This window comes from Equus quagga, chromosome 7 (genome assembly GCF_021613505.1).
Source record: "Equus quagga isolate Etosha38 chromosome 7, UCLA_HA_Equagga_1.0, whole genome shotgun sequence".
Taxonomy (NCBI): Eukaryota; Metazoa; Chordata; class Mammalia; order Perissodactyla; family Equidae; genus Equus; species Equus quagga.
In genome coordinates, this window is record NC_060273.1 from 60281600 (window position 1) to 60306501 (window position 24902).

The 24902-nt window shown below is 35.5% G+C and overlaps 1 protein-coding gene across 1 annotated transcript in view; it reads right to left on the reverse strand.

Moving 5' to 3' along the window:
- Positions 1-18123, reverse strand: part of GABRA1 (gamma-aminobutyric acid type A receptor subunit alpha1) — a 51940-nt gene extending 33817 nt beyond the window's left edge. Inside the window, exons 1-3 of the mRNA XM_046668035.1 lie at positions 18050-18123; positions 14642-14751; positions 1218-1285 (exon numbers count right to left, since the gene is read on the reverse strand). Of these exons, the coding sequence (XP_046523991.1) occupies positions 1218-1285; positions 14642-14751; positions 18050-18123 (252 nt within the window). The remainder of the gene's footprint in view (positions 1-1217; positions 1286-14641; positions 14752-18049) is intronic.
- Between the last annotated feature and the right edge of the window lie 6779 nt (positions 18124-24902).

The window sequence follows — 24902 nt, forward strand, 5'->3', positions numbered from 1 at the left end:
ATATTAAGTAACTTCCCCAAGGGTACAACTTTGTAAGTGGAGGAGCTGAGATTATAAATCTAGTCATTCTGATTCCGAAATCTGTATTCTTCCCTACCACTCTGCTGTCTCTCATATGCTCCACTGACTCTAATTTGCATGGTTGGTACATTTCATTACCTGTCTTAAGATGTAAAATATCTCATTATCCTGAGCCAGCATTTCCCAATGTTTGACCCACAGCATACTAGTGCTACAGAATGTCAACAACTATCGCATGACAAATATGATTGAAAAACACTAGATTAAATGTAGTTAAACAGGTTTTCTTACTTCAGGACTTGTCAGAGCTTCTACCCTGCCAAGGTACATACAGTGTGAATTTCTACACTTTGAGAAATGTGGTCGAAGTCGATGTTTTTTGTAACTTTTATTCTGAATTAATCTGAGCTACTATGAAATCAGAGGGTTTTTATGTTAGTCTGGTGTCAAAAAAGGGCATTTCAAAAATAACACTCCATTATTATACCTTTGAAATATTCATAATGATGTGTCTTCATGGCCTCTTTATGATTTTTTTGCTTATATAGGAGCTTGGCTGTTATGAGTTCAGAAATATTATATAATATCTACAGAGCTCTACTGATTTATCAGTTCTCATCAAATAGAAGAGAAATTCACGTTAATTTATTTGGGTTGGAAAACAAAGAAAAGGTATGTGTTCATTTTATTCCCACTCTTGGTAGTAATTTGACAAATGCCTTGATTATTTCTTTGTCTAATTCTGGTCAAGTATTCATGCTGCTTTTTAAAATCATTTCTCCTTTTTAGCCAAAAATAATTCATAAATCACAATGTTTATGGCTATTCCATAACAGTGCTAGCTACTCAGAAACCTAGCATCCTTGAATCAACATGTCCTCCTAACTGAAATGTAAGTTGACTCTCACTATTTGGCTTACAGAACATAAACTAAGGCAAAGCAATCATTTCCACGATGGAAAAAAAGAAGACTTCAGTGGTTGATAGCCTTAAATAGAGCCGGCCTGGGAAGTAAACGGATATTTTCTATTATATAAATATTATATATATCATGTATTACCTATCACTCACACGGAGAGACACAAAGATATAGCCAAGCTATTCCAAGTTGCTCGCTAAATACTTAGTCCACATTTTTCTTTTAAAGTTAAATTTAGAAAATACCTCAAGAAAACCAAAAATGCAGTGTCACTTACCATGTCATGGTCTGAAACGGGTCCGAAACTGGTGACGAAGATGTCAGTCTTCACTTCAGTTACACGCTCTGATGAAGCAGGAAATTGGGACAGTGAATGTCTATCAACAGCCCTTATTAGACCTCACCACCACATCCTCACATCCAAATGGGAAATTTATTGGCTTTGATTAGCTATTTCTAAAATTGGTCCACTGTGTAGTCCCGATAATTTACTGCTTACACATGAAATTTCACACTTAATATTTTTCAGTGGAGAACGGAGCTTAAATATTCCACTTTGGGAGGCAGAGGCTTTATGGAGAAGTCAGCTGCAGCTTAATAAATTCTTCAAGAATGGACACAATTTCCTAAATGATACCGAACCATTTCACATTGTAATAAAAATATGTTAGCAGGTGGGTACGGGTTAAGCTTAAATATTCCTACAGCTCACCAGATCCTCCAGGTGTTTAGACTACTCTTGGGAAGTATACAGTATACTGTAGCAAGCTTTATTAACTCTTTAAGGACCCACGGGTATATTTTGCAAATGATTGCTTTCTGGCACTAAATCATAACTGAATTATCCAAATTAATCCCTGGGAAAAATCTGACAACCTATACAGGTAGCTTCAATTTTAAAGATGAGAAGAACATATTATGGCACAGAAAAAGTTCATTTAATAGATTCCATTTCAAGTTCAACATGATTTTATTTTATTGGCCTCTGAGGTATATATATCAACCAATAAAACATTTTTATCGTAGTTTGCTGACAACTCAGCACAGACATTTTCAACAAAATATAGTCACTCACCAAAAAAATGTTGTTTGCATAAAAGGAAACAATTTGTTGAGGGGTGTGAATGGAAAAGATGAATTTGTAATGTTCAACTTTAGCTTTGAGAAATAATGGTCCAGTATCTTAAGTAATTCATTTCATTTATCAAGACATTTGTATGTCTGTCATAAGATGTCAAAAAGGTGATCCAATATGTGCAATAATGAGTTCTTTTGAAAATCAAGAATTTTATCCCTCAGCCATTCACTTGTAAATAGTTAATATTTTCAGTATAAATTTCTTTCAAGGAGGTCATGTTATACATTCCACATAATGTCTACCTCAAATGAAAAAATACTTTGGAGGCAGAGATAGTCCCTTCACCAACCAATCCAATATTTTTTGTCTTTTTTTTTTGGTAATCAATTTCATTGGCTCCCAAATGCTTAAATGAGCCCCTGGACATAAAAAATTTCTGGGGTTTCCCCTTTAAGAACTTCAAAATGGAAGACATAGTTTGAGATAAAGAAAAATAGAATTGTGTTTTTAGAACTCGCTTCCAACCTCAGCTTTAACATTCTCCAGCAACTGCGTAGCTTGAAAGGAGCAGCTGTCAGCAGTAAATGTCGCCTGTATTAACTACTTGTCTTTAATACTGGTCCCCATTCTCACCCCTTCCAGCAGTCATTTTCCCAATCTGTACATCTCTCTCTCTGTTGCACATGCTCTTTCCATACAAATTTTTTACCAGAAGGACTCTTTTCCTTAGTTTAGACATCTGTTATTTCTTAAGGCTATCACAAGCTCATACTTTATTAGAATGTGAGAACTGGCTTTCAAATAAAAATAATAATAATAAAAAGTAAATATATCCTATCTATTCACAAAAGCTAGAATTTATCTTATTGATTGAGCTTATTTTTATCCTTTCTTTGTCAGCATTTCCTTTTCTAGATGAAGGAAAGGAGCCATCAATTGAATTTCCTTTGATTTAATAAAATATGCACTTATTGTCATGAAAAAAAGTAGAAAAAGAAAGATAGATTATAGAGAGTTGGGCATATTTTCCTCCTAAATTCCTTGTGTACCAGGTATGCCTCTTATTGGAAATAATTTTATTTCTTATTATTTACAGATTAATATCTTGGAATTAAAAGCACCTTAAATTGCGTGATCAAGGAGAACCAATATCTACATTGTCTTTCTACATAAGTCTTGAAATAGATCCTCTTGTTATTTATTAATTTTGCAGTTGGTTGACAACCTAATTTTGTTTCCAAGGTTGAGTTTCAGTTCTCTCAGGATTACAAATGATACGATTTATGGTGAATACCTTATGAACTCGAGTGGCATCTATAGAATTAAATGATGTCCATGCTTACATTTTATTCTGTGGCAGCAATCTACCATTAAATGCATGCCTGTTTGGGAAATATATGCTAATTCCTGTGTGCCACTTGCAAGTGCCTGGCGGCATGGGACAGCCCTCCTGCACTCCTTTTTCACTATTATCTAGTTCTTGAGTATGAGGAGGCATAATTTCTGCACTCTAAGGTAACTCTCCGAGGTAACTCGCTTACGAAAATTGGCTTACCAGATGTTTTAGGAGCAACCAATCTGTTTTATTTAGCATGATAAAGTGCTTTGAAGAAGAGATATCCACTTGCCAAATATATGCGCTATTTCCTTCTGCTGCTTTTAGATTGTCAGGAGATGACTATGCTATAAGCAATGAATTCCAAAGGCCAAAAAGCCTATTTATAACAATTACTGTACCCATCAAATAGAACATAAAACATGGTTAAGTTTACAGACATTAATTACCATGCACAATTCTCATTGTGCCATATAAAGATCAGGTATCAATGGAAAGCAGTTCACATAAACGGTTATAACCACATTTTAGAAGTTTATTTCTTTCATCTTTTCTCTATCCTCGCCCCTAAGTGTGTTTACTATACTAGCTTATCACCTTCCAGTGCTTCATCTTATTTTCTACTAGCCACTTGGAAATATCAGAAGATATTTCCCAAACTTCACTCCTGCAATATTCCAAGACATATACCCTGACCAAAAGCCTTCACCTCATGCATCTCTCAAATGACCTTCTCACCATGCACTCTAATCATACAGATATCCTTAAAGAGTTTCCGATTTTTGCTCTTTGTTTATCCTTTTTCTCCTCCAAACAAATTCACAAACTCTAAGCTGAAGTTAGCAAAATTTGCAAGTCCCAAACTGAAGGATCCCTGTTGGGGATTGCAGTGACCGCTCAACTACTAAATGGAAGAGGTGAGTGATGGCATCAAAGAGGAAGGAGCACAGGGCAACATAATCCGGGGGGCCATCTGGAGCTCGGGATATGATAATCAGAAGAGGAGAACAACCACTTTCTCTACTTTCCCTTCTAATGTATTTCCCTTGCCACACACCCAGTTTACTTTGACTTCTCATCAGCTGCTAGTGAGTACCCAGTGGAACAAAAAGTTTCCATTGCTGGAACACTCTGCTTATTATGCCTCTGGAAGATTCGTCATGAACATTAGCATGCTAATGTCTCTAAGAAATCGTGTTTTAAATAAATGCGGTCAACTTTGTTTACCCTTGGTTTCCCAAATTTATTTGGGAATGCTACTCTAAGACATTACAAAAGCTTTAGGGTAAGCATGAGGACAACATAAAACATGTTGTTTATAAAAAAAAATATAAAGTAAAATAAAAAATACAGCTTCATAGTATAAGTTTGGAAATTTCAGAAAAATATGAAAAAATGAAACATTCCATGGAATACCACCATCCACATAAATCCACTGTTAATATCTTGACATATTCTCTCATATTTTTTCTATTAAAATATCTATTTACTGATTATCTTCAACCCACATTCTCACTCAGTTGACTACAATTTCCATGACAAGGAATAGGCTCCTTAGACCAAAAGTGTGTCTTTCACTACTGCTCACTAGGAATTCCCTGAGTGGAACATGAAGTCATTCTTCTTTAAGACAAAAGATTTATAATCCAGAGTGCAAAGGTTCTAGATACTCAGAGGATTGTTGTGAATAAACCAGCCAAATTGTAAATAGTGACATGGTTAACTTGCTTTTTTGGCAAAGAAATAGTGGTTTGAAATCAAGACCTTTTTAGGTCCAGGACCAGGCTTAAATGGAAGATATGCTTATATGTATGCACTTTGCTGAGATCTAGGGGAATTGTTGAGGAAACTTCTTTTTCCCAATTCTGGGAAAATTTAGTCATCTTATCCCCCTCCCTTCCAACTTGAAATCCCCAAGGGGGAGAACATATATATAAAATATGTAAATTATTTATTGTCTAAGGAACACATACATATATATAATATGCAAATTATTTATTATTTAAGGAACTTTGGAGCATTAGAATCTAAATCGTATGCTCTAATACGAGACTGTATTGACAGCGCTAGACTCTAAAGTCTTATTAGAAATACCTAGAAAGTACTCACAGCCTTTCTAAAGATCTTGTGAGGAAAAGTCAAGATAGTTTTATGCCTCGAAATATTCCACTTAAGAGTGTACAACAGGAGTCAGGAACTTCTAATGAAGTTCAACTAGAATGATTATACATCTACCAAAAATTAAATATGAATGAACCTCTTATGTAACTAGAAAATCATCTGAAAATGGAAATCAATTAAAATAACTCGGTTGGAAGAAATGATCAAAGAGTAGATTAATCAGCAAATAATTTCTTTCAACAAAATATTTTCTTCACAATAATCCTTCCCTGTCCAATGTAAAAAAAATCAACAGATTGTTTAAAATTAATATAGATATATGCACCTGTTTAAGTTTTCGAGGGATAAACATAGAATAGAATTGTGTAAGGGATTGGTCCAGTGACACAGTGGTTAAGTTCACACGTTCCGCTTCCGCCACCTGGGGTTTGCCAGCTCAGATCCCGGGTGTGGACATGGCACTGCTTGGCATGCCATCCTGTGGAAGGCATCCCACATATAAAGTAGAGGAAGATGGGCACGGATGTTAGCTGAGGGCCAGCCTTCCTCAGCAAAAAGAGGAGAACTGGCAGTAGTTAGCTCAAGGCTAATCTTCCTCCAAAAAAAAAAAAAGAATAGAGTTGTGTAAAATGAGATTATGATGATGATGATTGTTACTATTACAGTGATTGGGGATATCTTAAAATAGTAGAATAATGTAAATGAAGTATTTGATGATAAACAAACGAATTAAAATCATTCTTTAAACAAGCACATCCTTCAAAGACATGTTGTATATATATAAAAATATATAGATAGATATACACACACATACATGTATACACACAAATACACACTGTATTACAGACTCTACAGCTGCTATACAGCAGTAGATCTGTTCTTACTGAGGATTTCTGACAATGTTGACATCCTGCTGATAAGCATTGAAATAACAGATGTGTTGAAGTGATAATTCAAAAAGGTGATTACTGCTTGAGGCAGAAATAAGAAAAGCAGTGTAGTATAGTAAGTGGTAAGCACATTGGATTAAGAGTCAAAACACTTGAATTTTAACTCTGATTTTTCTGGAGAACAAACTGTGATGTTAGATCAATCCTTTAATCTCTCTGAGCCTGTTTTCTCACTCTTTCAGTGAAGAAATAATACCCGTGCAGTCAACTACTCTGATTGGAGTGAGTGAAGGTCAAAAAAGACGGTGACACGAAAAATACTTTGAGTTGTGTGTGTTGGTTACATTAATTTAGTCAACAAATGTTTCCTAAGCACTTTCTTTGTGCCAGGCAGGCGCTGTTGTAAGTAACAGTAACACATTGGTGAACAAAAGTGCAAATGTTCCTGTTCTTCTGTAGCATATGTCATGGTCTTAGGGAAAATATTTTAGATAGAAATATAGATTGATAGACAATAGAGAGATGATAGATAGATATAATTACATACATAGTTATGTACAAACACAAACACACCAATTATATTAATTAACTTCAGATCATTATAAATGCTCTGAAAGGATGTCTTTTGAAGAGATAACTTTGAACTTAGATCTGAAAAATGAGAAAAGTTAAGGGATGGGCAGATCCAGGGAGAAAAATTTCAAGGAGAGGAAAGAACAAGATCCGAGGTGAGAATGAATGTGTTAGCTTTAAGAAATAAAAAGTCCAATATATCTGGAGCCTGGTGATGCTGATGATCATGGTACAAGATAACACTCTAGAAGCATGTAGGGCCACACCTAAACAGCTTTGTGCATTTCACTAAGCAGTTGACTTTTATTCTGATGCCATGAGAAACCTTTGGGTAATGAAGTGAAATGATGTTACTTGCAGTTTAAGAAGATAGCTGATGCTATCTGAATAATGTATTGTAAGAGTGTAATTAAAAAATGGAAGAAGGAATCAACACTGAAGAATTATAGGTGGTGTTTTATTAGGAATGTCTATTACAACTATTTGTTTAACATGGCGTTAGCCGTATTTTCACTGAAAATGCTGTCTGCTGAGGAATTCAGAGTACTATTCACTGGGCCCTGTTCTGTGGACTCCTAACTTATGAAGAAGGTTTATTGCCTCTGTGAGGCTACATTGTGTCTATTAATTCACAGAGGCAGTCATTGTATGGAGACTAAATGGACTAGCATTAGTCATCGTAATAAAGTATATCTTTGAAACGGTCCTGTTTGGAAATTGAAAATATCCTGGGCTCCCTACAGAATGATCAAGGTGTACTCCTGGATTGGACAATGTTTCAGCTCCTTGCCTATCTGCCTGGAGCAACATTTTTGCTCCCTGTCCTTCATTTCCATTCCTTTAATTCTTTAGAATTGTTGGCAATTTTCCCTAGCTGATAGAGCTACTTAATTTTGGCTGTGTTCAGTTACTAAACCTGGATATGGGATAGAAATCATATTTCAAAGTGTCTAACCAATCTCCGATCCCCTGGTGTTTTCTGATTCTAAGAACTCAAATGATACAACCATCTCCCAGGAAAAAAGGTAAATTTTATTGAGGCAGAAATTTATCTCATGTCCACTGAGAATTTCCCTCCTTTCCTCCTTGTATTATGGCAGTTTCTATTGGGAGAGGGCTAACCTTTTGAAAAGAGTATGATTGCTGTGTTAAAGGAATGGGTTTCTTTTGGTCTATATAAGTTGATGAAAGTTGAATAACCTGCAAGAGCATTGAGGCATCGTGCTTCCTGTTTCCATTATAGCATTTTAGTTATATGAGAATAACAATATAATAACCTTAGAGGATATGGCACCCACTTAGGGCTTTGTTTTCTCTTAAGTTTCCCAAAATGCAGAGTCCATGACTATTAACAATGGGATTCTTGTCTCAGAAACACTACAACATTATTTTTCAAATAAAGAATTCAGATTCTATCTGAAAAAAGCAATCGTTAATAGAAAAAATATATATTTTTAATATTCCACATTTGCTCCAGAATCAAGATGGGAAATGGAAACTACACAAAAAGTCAAAAGTAACTACACAAAAAATGAAGTGCAGCCGTTTACTAATAATTTGGCCTTTATGACTTGAGCATAGTTGCAGTGGCTGGATTTTATCTTAGGCAATTCTTGGCACCGATCAGTAGATGATTTATAGACAATAGAAAAAGATGAGGGCAGAAAGTTTCTGAACATGCTACAACATTCCTCTGGGTATCTAGAGGGGACTCATCAGACAGGCTGGCTTCAGGAGCTGGCTGGACTTCTCAGCTAGGAATGGTTCAAAGGTGCTCTCGGCTCATTTTAACAATTCCTCTTGGGTTTTTTGGTAACTGCCTTTTCTCTGAAATTCAACTGAATTATGGAATGCCTATACACAGGATTTCTGTGGAAACAGATAGCATTCTGCCAAAGTCTGAGTATCTGTTCCACACCTTACATTAAAAACACCAGATGAAACTATAACAAATTTAAAAAGGGTTCCAGAGTAGAATTTTAAAAGATCATACTAGAAGCCATTATCTGGTCAAGTAAATACAGCAACAACAAATATTGGATAAATCTAACCTTTTAAATTTTTTTGATATGCATTGTCAGTAATTTAGAATCTTTTTATTTTATCCAAAGTTATCACATTGTGACAGAAATATCTTGTCCCCTAAATTTTTGAAATTCTGGGTTTTTAATATAAATGCAAAATGTCTGTTGTAACTTTAGTTGAACATGAATAAAATGGTTGCCTCTGATCTCAATGTCACACAGGGTACCAAAAAAATAATAAAAGATCACATGAATATCAGATGTTTTATAATCTTGAGATAGAATGAAGTTGAATTGTAAAAAACATTAAACTATGCCGCTTTCCCTAACCTCTAGTCATCTAAATTTACAAAGTTGAGCAAAACGTCAAAAAAGTTCATCTGCTTTTTTTTCAGAGCACTCAGTTTTCCACCTTTATTTCTTTTGACGTAGAGAAACATAATCCAAGATCCCAGGTTAATTCCCCAAGGAGCCAACGTCGCTTTGCCTGCTGCATGCTTCACCTTGCTTATATGAAGATGCTTCTACCTTAAAGCTGAGGTCTCTTGCAATAATTGGGTTGAAGAAAGTCTAAAAAGTCTTATACAGGCATAAAAACATCCAAAATTAAGAAAAGTAAGAAGATAAGGAGAAAGTCTTCTTTGAGGCATAGATTGTTCGTTAAATAAAAAGTCACTGCTGAAATACCTTGAGAGAAAACCCCAGTTACACTCTGGTTACAGATATTCATCTGACACCTTCAATTAAGTAAAATCTAAAACACTGTTCCTCCCTCAATTCTATAACACTTACAGGAAAAAGAAGATCTTAACTAAATATCTGTTAAGGGTATAGTAGGGAAAAATAAAATCTATTCTCTACCTACTTATTTATTTATCTACTTCTCCTCCCATCCATCTGGATTTTGTTACATGATGAGTACGCATTTGTCTCTCTTTCCTGTCCTTTCTTTCTCTATATGGTTTGATAATAAAATCTTTGAGAGACATCCAGCATCCCATACATTATTTATTGAGATTAAATTTAAGGCAGAATTTAGAAATTATACCGTATTTCCAGGAACTACCATTAGCAGGGAAGGAGAGGGGGAAAAGTTCTTTAATTCCTTTAAAATGTGGCTAAACCAAGATCTCCTTCTTTTGGCACTATCCTGTTTGAGTTCCATTTAGAAATGATTTTGCCCCAATCTATTTTCCAAGAAGTGAAATGAAATCGTTTATAGAAGAACATGTCTTTTGTAAGCTAGATGCGCTACAATGAGCCCGTGCATAGGAGGAAGGGCAAACCCTCAGCCTGGTGGTATGTTCCAGACAATAAACTATACAGCATCCGCCTGGCTCACCTGGGATCTTGTCACATCATCAATAAAGGGTAGGTTGTATATATAATGGGTCCAAAGGGAAGGGAAAGATGTCATTGGAGGGGCCTTTCTTGTCCTTAAAAACCTGTAAGATTCCTTCAGAATTAAGTTTTGGATCTATGCTTATGGGGCGGTTTTGCCCCCCCACCCAGAGTGCATGGGGAGCTGCGATGATGGTAGCTGAAATTTTACCCAGGTGGGTTCAGTTCAGGGCAACATCATTGAATTTTTTAGGAAGTTGGAGAAAATCCAGCCTTCTTTAGTTTATTATAATCACACTCAACAAGGAGAAACCTTGGGAAAACGAATTTTCTCACATAGTATTTGGTTTGGTCCTGATTTAAAATAAAACAAGGAATCTTGATTAATCAAGGACACCTGAGCCTACCCATCTTCAAACACAGAGGCCTCTCCTTTGCCGTCTCCTCTGAGCTGATCTCCACAATCTCCATCCCTCTCCCTTCTATTTTCTTTCCTTAATTTCAGTACCCTCTTTTTCTCTCCTTTTTTCTCTAACCTTTTCTTCCTTTCTTATCTTCCCATTTTTTCTGGCTTTTACCTGCCTCCCTCCCCCTACTGTCCCCAAACATTTTATTCTTCCATATGGACCAGACTTTAGGTAAGAACCTCTCACAAACGTTCATCAGGCTCTGGTTGCAATGAAGCAGCAGCCCTTTGCGCCCTGTCCTCAAAGAAAGAGATTTTAAATGAAAATGATTTCAACAATTACTGACAATTGGCTTTGTATTTTTTGGCTACTGAGTATTTCAATTGAAGTCTATTCAAAGTTTCTGTCCTTAACTTTGCACTTAAAATATGAACATGGCCAATTTATTTTTCTCATTATGGTCCTGAACAGAGTATATTATTAGAATTCCACACATTCTTATTCTTTTTAGCTCTTCTATCTAAAAAAAAGAAAAAAGTTTCTTTTTTCCAGGATGTCTCTCTTTCTGTTATCCGTTTCTTTTCAGTTTCTCAGGAGTGCTCTTGGCCCTGAAAAGGTAGCCTTTCTAAATAGTGTTACAATGTCCACAGACTGATTTCCATCAGCAGGATGAACCAAGTTATATATTGTGTTTCTCAGTTATTGGACCTAGGGTGTGCATCTCCAAAGAGTTATGCTCCACCTTCTGATGAGCTGTGTGTTTCTGCAAACAGCTAAAGATGAATTTGCACAAACAAGAGTTTCTTACATTAGTCTGAAGTCTTAGCTGATCGCATTTCTGTATTTTCTGAGGATATTCAGAACGAAATATCCCTGCCTTCTGCACAGTGTTGTGATTTTTATAAAACCAGACTTTTGTTGTAATAAGAAGAGAGTGGGCCCCTTTCTCTTGCAAAAGAAGATTATCCCAGCTGTGATCATGAGCCTACTTAAGAGGAAATTTTTACCACTTATAAGCTAGTGATAATCATCTTTCGAGTATTTCTTCTACATAGTCTTTTCATCTGAAATCAAATGGATCATGTAAAAAAAAAAAGGTCCCTTTTTGCAATGGAGATCTACTGGAATGCATGTCATACTTAACTTGCCAGAAATCTATGGTAAAGAAATAAAATTAAATAATTCTGCAGAAAAATATATATTGGATAATTTCAATTTATAGTATCTATAAATCATGATGTTAGCATTTTTTTCTTATTCTGTAGCAGATTATGTTTTAAAAAATATCTAAAAACTATGTTTAATATCTTAAGGTATTGTTTTCTAAAGACAGCGAGACATTCTTAAAATGTATTTTAAAATGTTAATGACTGTGGAGATATATGTAAGAAGCACATGGCATTAATCTCTTAAGGCTAAAAAGTGCACTCTAAAAACAATAATAACAGTTAAGTTAGTCAGTATTAAAGCTTTTTCATAAATCTCAAATCCATCAAATTTAATTGCAATATGTTCCAGGATGATACATAAAATAGAAATGAAGGAAGATATTTGAGCTACTTTTTAATTCATTTTAATGTCTATCATATCCTGAAAATCACTGTTTCCAAGAATCATAAAAATCAAAAAAGTCAACTTTAGCAAAGGTTAAAGCACATTCATTCTTTTTAATTTTCCAAAGTCCTTGAATTCTCTATTACTATAGCACTTTATATCCATTTCAATTAAAAAGATTGTACCTTGTCTATATTTGGCCAACTACTATTTCTGTTCTTTAAATACATGTCTATTTTTGTTATTTTGGGGAGATTAAATAGATAATAAAAGTAGATTCTACGAAAACAGTAATATTCCCATATGAATTAATGTAGTTGTTTTTGTTAACAAAACTACCGTTATCTTGCGTTTTGAAAATTAACTTTTCAACCTATTCTTAGTCTACATTACACCTCCTTAAGGTCTGTGGTTCTCCAAAACATGGGTGCAGATATGAGGAGTAGGTAAAATACTTTGTGCTTACACTGTATTTGATTAAAAAGCCAACATACACATTTATTAAAGAGTTATTACATGTAATTACATGTAAATGAGCAGTCATGGACTTGTTACCTGTACTCCAAACAACAATACAACCACACAGCTGATCATTAAACAAGGTGTGTGTGTGTGTGTATGTGTGTGTATATGTAAAATTCTATAACAAAACTAAAAACTATGCACAGAACTTACAGAGGATACTCATATTCACATATTAAAGTATTAATTGGGATTTCCTAAACTAGAATGAAGACAAGGTTTTCTAGATGTGTTATAAAATTCTACTGATTTTGTAAGGATTGATATCATGAAGTGGGAAAGAGAATAAGTAAGGAAATCAGAGACTTGCTCATCAGTCCTTTAGAAAGTCTTGCTTTTCAAAAGTTACATCACTATCTTGACTGTTTCTTCTTTTTGTACATTCCTCCCCTACCTGCAGTCTTTGTAATTTATTTCAAATTTTCTGAATGAAGAAGGACTTTCCTGAAGCCAATCCAGCTGCTTAGATATGCACAGACATTCTATTAATACACCACATACACAATTATGCACTCCGTTTTGTGACCAATACCTTTGTTCCTTAAGGTTTTTTTCCTAAGAACTTAGTAAAGGAAAAGTAGGTAGAGTACAAACTTGAAGAAACTTGAATCACATGTCCTAGAATGAATGCTTGAGATCGGTAAGAAAGGACACCTAGTCAGACCTTTGACATGTATTCCAGTTGTGTCCTTGATAAAGCAGTTCCCCTTAAACCTCTGAAACACTGATGATATTTGGCAACTTCAAAACAGACCCATGATCCACATCCATGTGATTACACTACCCGAAGTATTAAAACAAAAAAAAGACTAAATCCATGCTATCATTTAGTTTTAAAATCGAAATTTGAATTCTTAAGCTTCTTATTGTTTGCAAATCTTCACTGTCTAAATGAAGAAGAGATGATTTTCTTAATATTGCCATTTAATTGTAATTTCAGTATTGCTATTGAATACTTTCTACACATGCTTTCGAGAAGGTACAGCATAAGTCATAGTTGGAAATCATAGATTCTAACCCTGATTTCTTATGTGACTTTGAAATATAATGTATTTCCTCGCTTCACTTCTTTTACTCTGAGATCAATATTTTCTTTTGGCTTCATTAGACTTTGTTTAACTATATAAGACAGGTTGATTGTTGTATTCAAGCATTATTCAAATAAGTGTGTAATGTCTAGCACTATTTACTCTTATTGTTATAAATATTGTATTTGTAAGTGCTGTTTTCTTCCAAAGTGGAAATTTAATAGTATAACCAATTAATTGGTATACAAAGAAAAATACAATTTACTACAGAGCATTAAGGTTTAAGTTCAAATGCATGGTTAAAAATATTACCATCTGTCTCATTCACCTTTTATCCTAGAGGTGATGGCAATATAACACAAAATAGCGATCAATATGTGATCAATATTCCAAAACAATAGTGATCAATATTCCGAAACAAATGTTTGGAGCAATAGATGAGAGATATTCTACTTGAATTCAACGCAGACATAGCAATGCCGAATGAAGGAGATGCAGTCTTTGGGCTGGAAGGGAGAATGTTGCCCCTATGTTTTCCCTGTATAAGGAAATCACTACAAGGAAAACATTATGATTGTCAAGTAAATGCAGCATTTCTTCCGTATCATTATGAGAAATTTGTATCTGCCTTTTACTACGTAGGGGAATGTGCATGGAACTACCATGGTAAATTGAGTTAACATTGAGCAATCTATTAAAAATAGGATTAGTTGTCAAACTACATACTGCCGCTCCTATTACTTTACCATTTAGAAGGAAAGCATGGCATTAATAGAAAAGATCTAATATTGTTCTCTAAAATTAAAAACAAAAAATAATGGACCCACCTCCCAATCCCGGTCTTAAGCGATTGTCATAACCATCTAGGAGTCGGTCCAAAATCCTGGTGAAGACAGTGGTATTGTCTTTAAGTTCATCTTGTGATGGTTGCCCACAGCTGAAGAAAGCATAGAGGTGATATCTAAATTATACATTTCTACTCAAACCTTTTTCCAAATAAAGTCTTCCTCACATTTTCCTACGTTCCTTTCTATTGGATCTTAATTTGAAAAGCCCTTCTGGTAAAGCAAAAAAGTTATACTCTAATTCTTCCATTTTCTCATAGATGGTAAGCTCTTTATTCTAATATTTCTAACTATGGAAGGAAAATTCCAGGCAACGAGTTCTGTCTCTTTTCGTTTATAATTCTCAGCATGTGTACAATGCCGTAGTGCCTATTTTCTTGGGGCGAGCAAGACTGCTAACGCATGCTAGGGAAAACAAATCTGAGAAACTTCTTCCTGAGTAGATATATGCATTTATGAGATACCAAAATAATTAATAGTTTTGTTTTCATTTAACATGTAGCGTAAGCCTAAGATTTTGCCTACCAACATCCTTTCCTTCATCCACTTCATATATAACTGTGTTTTGTTTTGATGCTCTGTCAAGACATTTAGATGAGAAAAATAGATAAAACTTGTTTCTTAGGACAATTATATTTCACATCAGTGTGCAATTTCCATTCCCCTTAAAGTTTATGAACAAATTTTTATCTTATCTAGTCCAACCTCTAATTAATTGAATGTTATTTCTGGTCTTAGAAGTAAAAGATACCTTAATATATGGTTTACTAAACGATAATGCAAGATTAGTGTTTTCTTTAAGAAAACACAGCTATTCATGACCAGAGCTTGAACTAGAAGCCAGTTTTCTTCAACTTTTTGCCTAAAACTTTATTTCCATTCTTCTATATTGGAGAAATTGTTTCTATTTAGATCTTCCTACTTGAAGGTATAGTTTTTATCCCTTACCATTACCAGTCTTTGAGTTTCACGCTAGTTACTGCAGTTCAAATATTGTGTATTTCTTACATCAATCACATTATTATCTATGCTCCTTGCACCATATTTTATGTAATGATTAGGATGACACCTTCAAAATCCTTTGAGAGAAGAGTTTCCCATCTTAAGATGGATTACACTGACTGATATATTTCAATGATAGCTCTGACCTTGGGTAAACAAAAACGAATATAGAGTGTAAACTAAGAAACTGCCACAAAAATATCACTTTCATAGTTTCTATTTAGTGTGCTTTTGGCTTCACTCGTATGTGTTTATATTACTGATCAATCTAAGCAAAATAGTAACATTTGAAAGCAGGATTCATTCATTTGACAGGAGCAAGAAAGATAATCAAAGCATCATTTCAAAAATAAACACTATTTTTTAGGTAATTAATTTTATATCGGCAAAATGCAACAACCATTTTTATGAGAAAATTTTAATTTAACTAAGCTATTATAACTAAAAGCTAATGAAGATATTAAACATACGAAACACATCTTGATGAAATAATTTTTCATTCTCCTAAATTCAACATTAATACCCTGCAGATTGAGAGTTTACTGTCCTTTGGCAAAATTGAACATCTTACTAGTTTTTGAAATTAAATTTTCAGCAAGCTCTGTGTCTTTCAGGATGTCTCATTAGCATATGAGTGCAGAAAGCAAAAATAGTTTTCTAAAAGCAATTGTTTATTAAAACTCATTGTCACAAAAACAACTGCCATGCATGCATCTTTCAAGGATATTGGAAGGTCATCTTGACATAGGTGGAAAATAAATGCTAGCACACCTTAAGTTGTGAGGAGAGCCTGATCAAGTAGTCTAAAGAAGAAAGCAGTAAAATAAGAAGGGAGGAAAAGATGAGATGGGGACATGACAGAGCACAATTAGACTGTTAATACGATTCCTAGAACATGGAGTTGTCTATTATCTTTACTTGCATTCCCTTTGTTTTTACAGCTTATATCAAATTCAGAAAATGCTTCTTTCCCCTGATTTTGTCTTATCAATGTTGTTTTCACCAAATATTTGCATTGGAATACAAACACCTGAAAGACACTTTTCCCTCCCTCCCAGAAAACTAGTTCCACCATCCCAATTGGAATGATAATCTTTCTTTTACGTGATTTTCTAATCAGGTTATTCTTAGTCTTCATCTCTAATTTACTATGTCCAATTGTAATTGTCAGAGAACAACCCTAGGATAAAGATCAAGATTATTTATTTGCTATTAAACACTTATGCCAATGTAATGTTTCCTAAATTGAACATATAATTTGAAGACAAATGTCAGTTGCAGTACCTGATTTTGATTCCATATGAACCACTATATAATAAAACACTGTGCACTGACTCCATCTACAGGTCATTACAATAGTAACACTTCAGATAATTTCTCAAAAGCAGTGAAGAACATTTAACTCCTCAGATTAAGAGTCTGGCAATAATGCATTTCCCATTCATCTGGCACTCATTATTTACCATACAGGAGAGGCAAAAACAAAAACAGACAACTTCTCAATTTAAAAAAATTCTCTAAATTCATGTCTTTCCAGACAATTCCACTTCTCTGCCTTAACTCATAAGGGCTCACTTTCTGTTAGATTTTGAATAATCTCAGGTTTTTATAATATGTCTGAGACTTTCTTACGTGCCATAGGAGTAGACTAAACAAGAAATATAAAAGCAGATAACAGAGAATCTGAAATATTTAGTCATTTATATGGTTGCTACTATAAAATGTTTATACGCTTGATTGAATCATTAGCAAGTATTTTGAATATGGTTAAGCATATTATTAAATTTTGCCCATGACTTGTCTCCAAAGTAGTTACACTTAAATAGAAAAGTTTGATTTTATCTAACGTTCTTAAAATTTTTTCTGGTATAGTCTATCTCTATTGGTTATATAAATAATGGTTTCAAAACATAATATGCACATACGTTTACAGAGCCTTATGACTTTCAAATTACAAATAGTGTTTCACACTTTCTATCTCCTTATAGTCATAAGTTGTTCTATGATCTTTCCAATTGGCTAGAAATTTTCTTGTTGGAAAACCAACTCTCATGGTATGCAGACATTAACTGGGCTAACTTTTTCTATGAATTAGGAAACCGCATGTTTTGTTCAGTTACAACTGAACAGTTGAAAAGTTCAATTTAAGACTTTAATGTTAATACATTCCTTAACAAAAGTGTGCTAAACGTATTCTAACCAACATGCAAATAAGATGATTATTTTTTCATACTGCTCTTCTTTATTCTTAGCTGAAATTTTATCGCAGTTAAGTTTTTTGAATTCCCTTAGTCATGAATTCATCTAAGGACAATTTTCTTCCCCCTGAAAAAATAAATGAAAAAGTTGCAGAAATTCTCATGCAGATTTAAAATAAAGTGTCCCCACCTTCTTCCAGTCAATGTGCCCAGAAGGAGGGTCCAGGCCCAAAGATAGTCAGAGAGATCCGGACTTTTCTTCATCGCGGGCTTGTGCAGCTGAAAAGTAGAACAAGCAGAGATCAATGTCTCTTGCAAGAAACATCAGGTTATAACCACTAGGGCTGACTGAGGCAGTTCAGATGAATGCTTTGAAGTCAGGAAATGACCTCACTGGGATATGACACCTCATTGGAAGCAATGGAAACCTGGACCATCCATTCTCCACTTTTCCCTTCCATTTCTCCATTCAGAAATATATCAGTGTCTTAATGTCTCCTGCAAAAGAATACAAGTTGAAATGCTTTCAGGTGACAATATTGCTCAACATAAAAACTGTGAGTTGTTTTTTTTCTCTAGGTTTTATATTTCCAATATAGTTTGAATTACTCTCTTCTTGTTGCTTATCATCCGAAAATTTTGACCTTTCTGATTTGAGTTGCCACAACTAAACTGTGCACTGAAATTTTTAAGCTGGTGTCTATAACAGGGAAAGCGTGTTTGGGGGTTGGGATGGGATAGGTTAATATGCTTTGATGACTGAATTCATCTTTGAATTCTGGATGTTCCTTGATTTCAGAAGCAACCATATTTATCTTTTTTTAAAAACCCATAGGAAACACACTGTTGAATGCCGAAGTCATGCTTTTAGTCTCTGCCTGTGATTGCCTTCTTATATATGCTCACTAATGCTTCTGTGAGGCTAAAGGACACAATTTATAGTCAAGCCATGTGCTGATCTCCCTCTCACACACAAACCACACTCACATAAATGTATACAAACATGCGCACACGCATCTTTTAAGCCCTCTCCAATTCTGCCAGGTTGCTGCTGGAAAATGTTTCATCTCAAACAGATGGAAGCTGGAGTGCTTTGCTTTGCATGAATAAGGGAATCTTTTTTTCTCTCTTAGGTAAAGTGCAATCAATCACCATCTGATTGTTGAATTTAGACTTGGTAGTGGGATGCTGGAGGAATGGAGGAGTACGGAGAGCTTAGAGAATTTTTAAAAATTATAATCAATTTGTGGAGTCAATTTTTAAAAATCAGTGCACTACCTGGTTAAGAAGCAGGTATGGTAACACTTTATTTTAATATGCTAGAATTAATTCAAACCATAATTTGAGAAATGTTCAAGGTATCTATTAGCACTTCCCTGAATCTATACTCTTTAGCAGAGTCAATGATTAATGGATTGCAAGTCTTTTAAAGCTTATTTTTCATTAAGCACTCTATATTTTAATGTGGTCTGCTTTTACATACATCTACACAAATGCCTTCCACACTCTCGGGTATCATTTATATCAGTAAAAACCATTACAAACAGGCACGTAAGCAATGAAACATAATTGATGTGTTTAGAGTGAAATGGTCTAAATCTAGAGATAAGAGCAATGAGCTTCATAATTTTTATTTGATTTAGTGGCTGGTTTTGACACAGATGAGTTGAATATGACAAGAAATGTTGGATAAATATCATTATGTTAAAATATTGCACCTAAATCCACAATTATAATTCACCCTTTTATTAATCTTCAACATCTGTTATGAAGGAAAAACAACTTCTTTGACTCTGAATATTTTTTGTTCTTTATAAAAAAAGGTAATGCCTGAAGGGGTAAATGAAACAAAACAAAACGCCAAGGCAAGGTACCAGAGCTTTTTGTCCTCCTCTGACATTTTAAAAAGAGAAAAACAAACGTATCATGGCACTCGAGTTGTTAAGAAAGTTTCTTGCAAATGCAAACAGAACAGTTTAAAAGAAATGCTAAGCTCCCTCCTTACCCCTTTCCACCTTCAACCCCCGCCCATCAAACACACGTACTCCGATACCCATACCCCATGCCACCCATATCAAATGATAAGTTGAGTGTTTCGTGTGCAGAATGGGAGAGACCCCTACACCAGAGGGCATATCAGCAGCGTCCACTGGAAAGGAGAAAGGCATTTTTGCAGCCAGAACGAGAGAGTGCCTTCCCCAGGATAGAACATCGAGACAGGTTTTCTGTCCCAGCGTCGTAACTTTAGACGATGGCCCCCAACGCCCCTCCCCACCTCATCCCAGCTCCCTCTTGCAAGAAAAGACCAAAACAACATGTCACCACCCACCCCGCGGAACAAATTCAAATCTGCCTAAGAAAGGGGGAAAGAAAAAGAGAGAGACAGAGAAGAAAATAACGCTCCTATCGCTGCGGTTTTCGCCCAGAAAGAAAAACATTCGTTGTATCTACCTGCTATGGGATCACGCTCTTGTCCTGTTCCCTCTTTCTGTTTTGTCTATAGCATTCCTGTCTCTCCAGCTAGGAAAAGCCACGTTCAAAGCTCTATGTGTTGCAGTCCCAAGCCGCACTTACCTCGGGCCCCCTCTGGGCACAGGATCGCTCAAGACCCGGGAAAAGTCTGCGAGAGAAAATCGTGGAGATCCTGGAGCCAGCGCGAGTCCGCGAGTCCGGGCGCGCCGGGAGCGGAGGGGCGTCCTCGCTCTGCCTCTCACTCACTCGGTCTGAGCCATCATGGACTCTGCGTGCTCCTTTGCTGAAGATTTCACACCCAAATTTGCTTCCCAATATCCAATCTGCAGCTATACAACAAAAGATTTCTCTTTACCAAGACAGTAGTAATACGTCCCAGGGCAAACCGGATGTGAAATAGGCGGTGACTTCATGCCAGAGAGATTTTATTTTAGAAAGGAAGGTGGTACCAGCCTCTGGATCTGGAGACCAATCCGCCCATTTTTTATATGCAGCACAATTTAACTTGCACCGCTCTGGCCCTAATCCCCTTCTCTGTAGCTGCAGACTCAAATCCTTCTACAATCTGCTGCAAGCTTTCCCTTTTGCGGGGAATAGGAATGGGGGAGGGAAGGGTAGAAAGGGTTAGAGACATACGGAGGACACTTAGAATCTTTTCACACTTTCAATCTATGAGCACTCTATTTTAAGGGATGTCCATTAAAAATACAACTGATCAGTATAACTATTTCACCTTTGATCAAATATTTAACCACTGCATGCATATGAATGAATGCAAGCTACGAAACAGGGCGATGCAGGGTTACACATGTGGAGAGCGATGCTCTTCTCTCCTCTCTCCCTCACACGTACTCCCACACACATGTCTGGTCCCTGTGTCTTGCAGAGTCACGGATGATGAGGGATTGTAGGGAAGAGTTCTGGCCAGTAGGGAATTGGCCACAGGGTTTAGAGAGTCTTTCGCACTTTCACAGGTTGTGAGCGCTTTCCATCCCATCTTAGTCTGTAGTTTAGAGGACAGCAAAAACGCGCTCCGGAACAGGGTTTTTAATCTGTGAAGGCAACTGTTTGTCTGTTTATGTTATGATGGGGAAAACGCAGGCTCCCTTAAATATGGATTGTGCTGGGTTCCTAGGATGAGGAGTATTTAACTTTGAATAAATCGCCCGGATCATTTCTAGGTTTGAGAGTCGTATCTCCATTTCCGGAATCATTCGCTTGCCTCGAACTCCATCATTCTCGGGATTAGGAAAATTGAAGAGGGGGAGGAGAGAAGATTAACAAAAAGATTTTTAGAAGTCAGGACAAAAGCCTCTTCTACTTTTTTTCTCTGCCCTCTTTTATTCCTCTCCCTGGTGGCTCTCCACCCACGAATAATTATACACTTAGAGAAGGAGGGTGTGTTTCCACATCAGTCTAACTACATTTCCAAGGAATCAGAGACGACTGTAGCTCTCTCCCTGGATTTTGTGAATGGGTGTTTGTAGCAGGGAGGAGACGGGTGCTGTCTTCCTGGGAGCGCTTACCGAAATGACCTAAAACACTGGAGCTGTCCCTTCAGCACTTTCGCCCGGACTAGGTAGGAGGTGCTGAAGAGATGGGGCGCCTCCATGTAACGCTTCTGGTGAGTAAGGTCCGAACTTTGGTGAGCTCCCTAGCCGTTTTCCCCAAGAGGACTTCTAGCAGAAGAGACGTTTGGGATCGGGGCGGAGCTTGGCCAAGTGAAGAAAAATTCTAAATGACCAGTCCCCTCAGAGGTTTTTGATTCTACAAGTGTTCTTTGACCTTGTGCTGCAATGCGATCAGCTTACATGATTAAAACTTAAGACAGGTATTGAAATGACAAGGAATATAAAATTGAAGGCTATATTCAGAGTTGGGCTAGTTTATTTTCTGAGTTTTGAAAGAGAAGTGTTATTGGGAAATGATTTTAGAAATAAATCTTCAAGGAAGGGAGATTTGAAGATTATATGATATGCTTGTTTCTGGGCAGGAGTTGCCTACTCTGTTCAGAAACAACAAATGTCAATGTATCCTAAAAGAGATCCTTTGAAAAAACATCATAGCTTCCCTATGTGACATTTCCTAATTTTTATTTATTTATTTGCTTATTCATTAACTCATTTATTGAGCAGTTCTGAGACTAAAACTCACTTTAGTAAGGTTTTGAAACCCTGGGTTAACAATTAGAAAACATTATTTTCTCACCTGACAATATATAATGTAATTCCATAGTTTTGTTTTGATTCAACAAGGACTGATTGTCCTAAAAATGTGAGCTTTTAGTCTTTTTTTCCTCTCCTGGTTAAATTGTCACAGTTCCTTTTACTCTCCTCTACAAATTTAGAATAACTTCCTATCCATCTGATGACATACAACCAAATCACTCTACTGATTATGTTTTTTTCAAGCACAGTCACTGAATCTTTATCATTTGAGTAGTAATCTCTGAGAACAATGCCAATCACATCTTGCCTCAAACTAAAAGTGTTATGTGACTATCCAACAGGGTACAGTTGCTCAGCATTTCCATATATTTTAAAACAAATAAATATTTATAAATAATTATTGAGTTTATCTTAAAATTATACCATGCATATGGAAATGGAAATGTCCATACTATGATTCTCTATTTAAGATACTCAAAAGTAGTTTTTACTAGATAATGTGTATATAATTTGTTTTGGGACATGTATGTTTTTAATAAATAAATTTAATAAATAAATTGTAGTTGTTTAAAGTATTAATAATTTGCTCCAAAAACAGCAATTGCAACTCTAAACTATGAACGTGTTTATTATTTTCCATCTAAGGTATCATTAACATATGCACATAAAACCAGGGAATAAAATGTAATAAGTTAATGGCAAAAAACAAAAAAAGAAATTAGTAGCAAAGATATAATTTACTTTATAATGTCTTGTTACATTTACTCTTTTACATAATTCTTGACATTCTTGTTTTTTCTGTTACCCAGGAGAATAAATCCTTTCAAAGTGTGGACATCTGATTGAAGTAAGTTCTTGAAACAATAATAACCATGATGTTTAATATTCTTAAAGTGTTTACTCAGTGCCAAGTAATGTGCTAACCAATTTGCATAAATCATTCAATTTAATTCTCAGCACAAGTCCATGAGAGATAGTCTTAATATCTCTGTTTTACAAATCACTCAATAAATTATGGATCAGAGAGAGTGAGAGACTGCTCAAGGTCACACAGTTAATGAGTGCTCATGCTAGAATGCAAACCCAGATTTCTGACTTCAAAGCTTATTCTCTTAACCACACTTCTTTCTACATTACTTTATTTCCTTACGGTGTGGTTGTGAGCTTACGTTAAAATCTGTTTTATTCCTCTTATGTCTATGTTTGGCTGTCTTCATATCAGTTACATAAAACCTACCTTTGAATATTTAAAAAAAATATTTATTCAAGATGACGTTCTTTCTTTCAATGATCTAGTGCATCCAACTGCAGCATAATGTCAGGCTTACTGTAGTATTTCCAAGTTTTCTGCTACTTCCTTCTGTCTTAGGAGGCCAGCTGCAAAGGCTTTCCAAATAGTCTCGAGTTCTGGGCAGAAGGGATTTGAGGTCAAACCCAGGACCAGGGATCCTGGGGAGGCCTGATAGCTCTATTTCCAGTGTCGCAGTCTGGTACATTTTGCTTTTTCTGTCAATTTTAAATGGCAGGAAGCCCTGACCTAATTGAAGAAGTGGTACTGATTCTTTTCAACAAAAATGTTTTTACTTCCTCCAACTAAATGTGAACCAAATGAGAAAAAAAAATAGCAAGAGTGTTCTCATTAATTCAGTGTGGCTTTTTATCATTCACAAAATAATTTTGGGTGAGGGAGGAGAAGAGCCAAGTAAAAATGATAAAATATCAAATAAGTTTCAGCTAAAATTTAGAATAAAGTGCTCTTTATAAAGATATTTTCATGGCTCAGATAGATACATTGAAAATATATTTTAATGTTAACATCCTATGGAACATGGTTATCAATCAGCAACAGTAAACCCACAGGTTGCATTTAAACATGATTTCTCCTATATTTATGTATATATACTTGGATATTTATATAGAATGTTTACACTCACCAAACTAGTTCCCTTTTTCTAATTTCCTTGTGCATAATACAGACCATCTTGTGAATGAACTATACTAGCACATCCAGAGGCTATTCCTTCTTTTACAACTGGTATTGAGATAATAGCTTAGTTGAGAAAAAGAAAAGAATTGTGCTTTAAGTAATAGAATAGTTTTCGTACCTTAATGTAGATGCCTTTGTCATGTGGGTTACTCAGACAAATTCTTTTTGCAGACTGGAAGGCTAGTTTGACATCTCAGCATAGTGACAGACATGGTAAGTATAGTAAAATCAAAACCAAAATTTTCTCATATCTGAGTCATAAATGTTTGGCACTCTAAAGGAACTTAGAGATTGTCTGCCCCAACCACTTTGACAGATCACAAAGATTATATAATTATTGCTGTGATCTTTGCAGAAGTTGAACCCAGGTTAGCATGGCACAGTGAATGCTCCTACATGGCTAGATATCTGAAGAC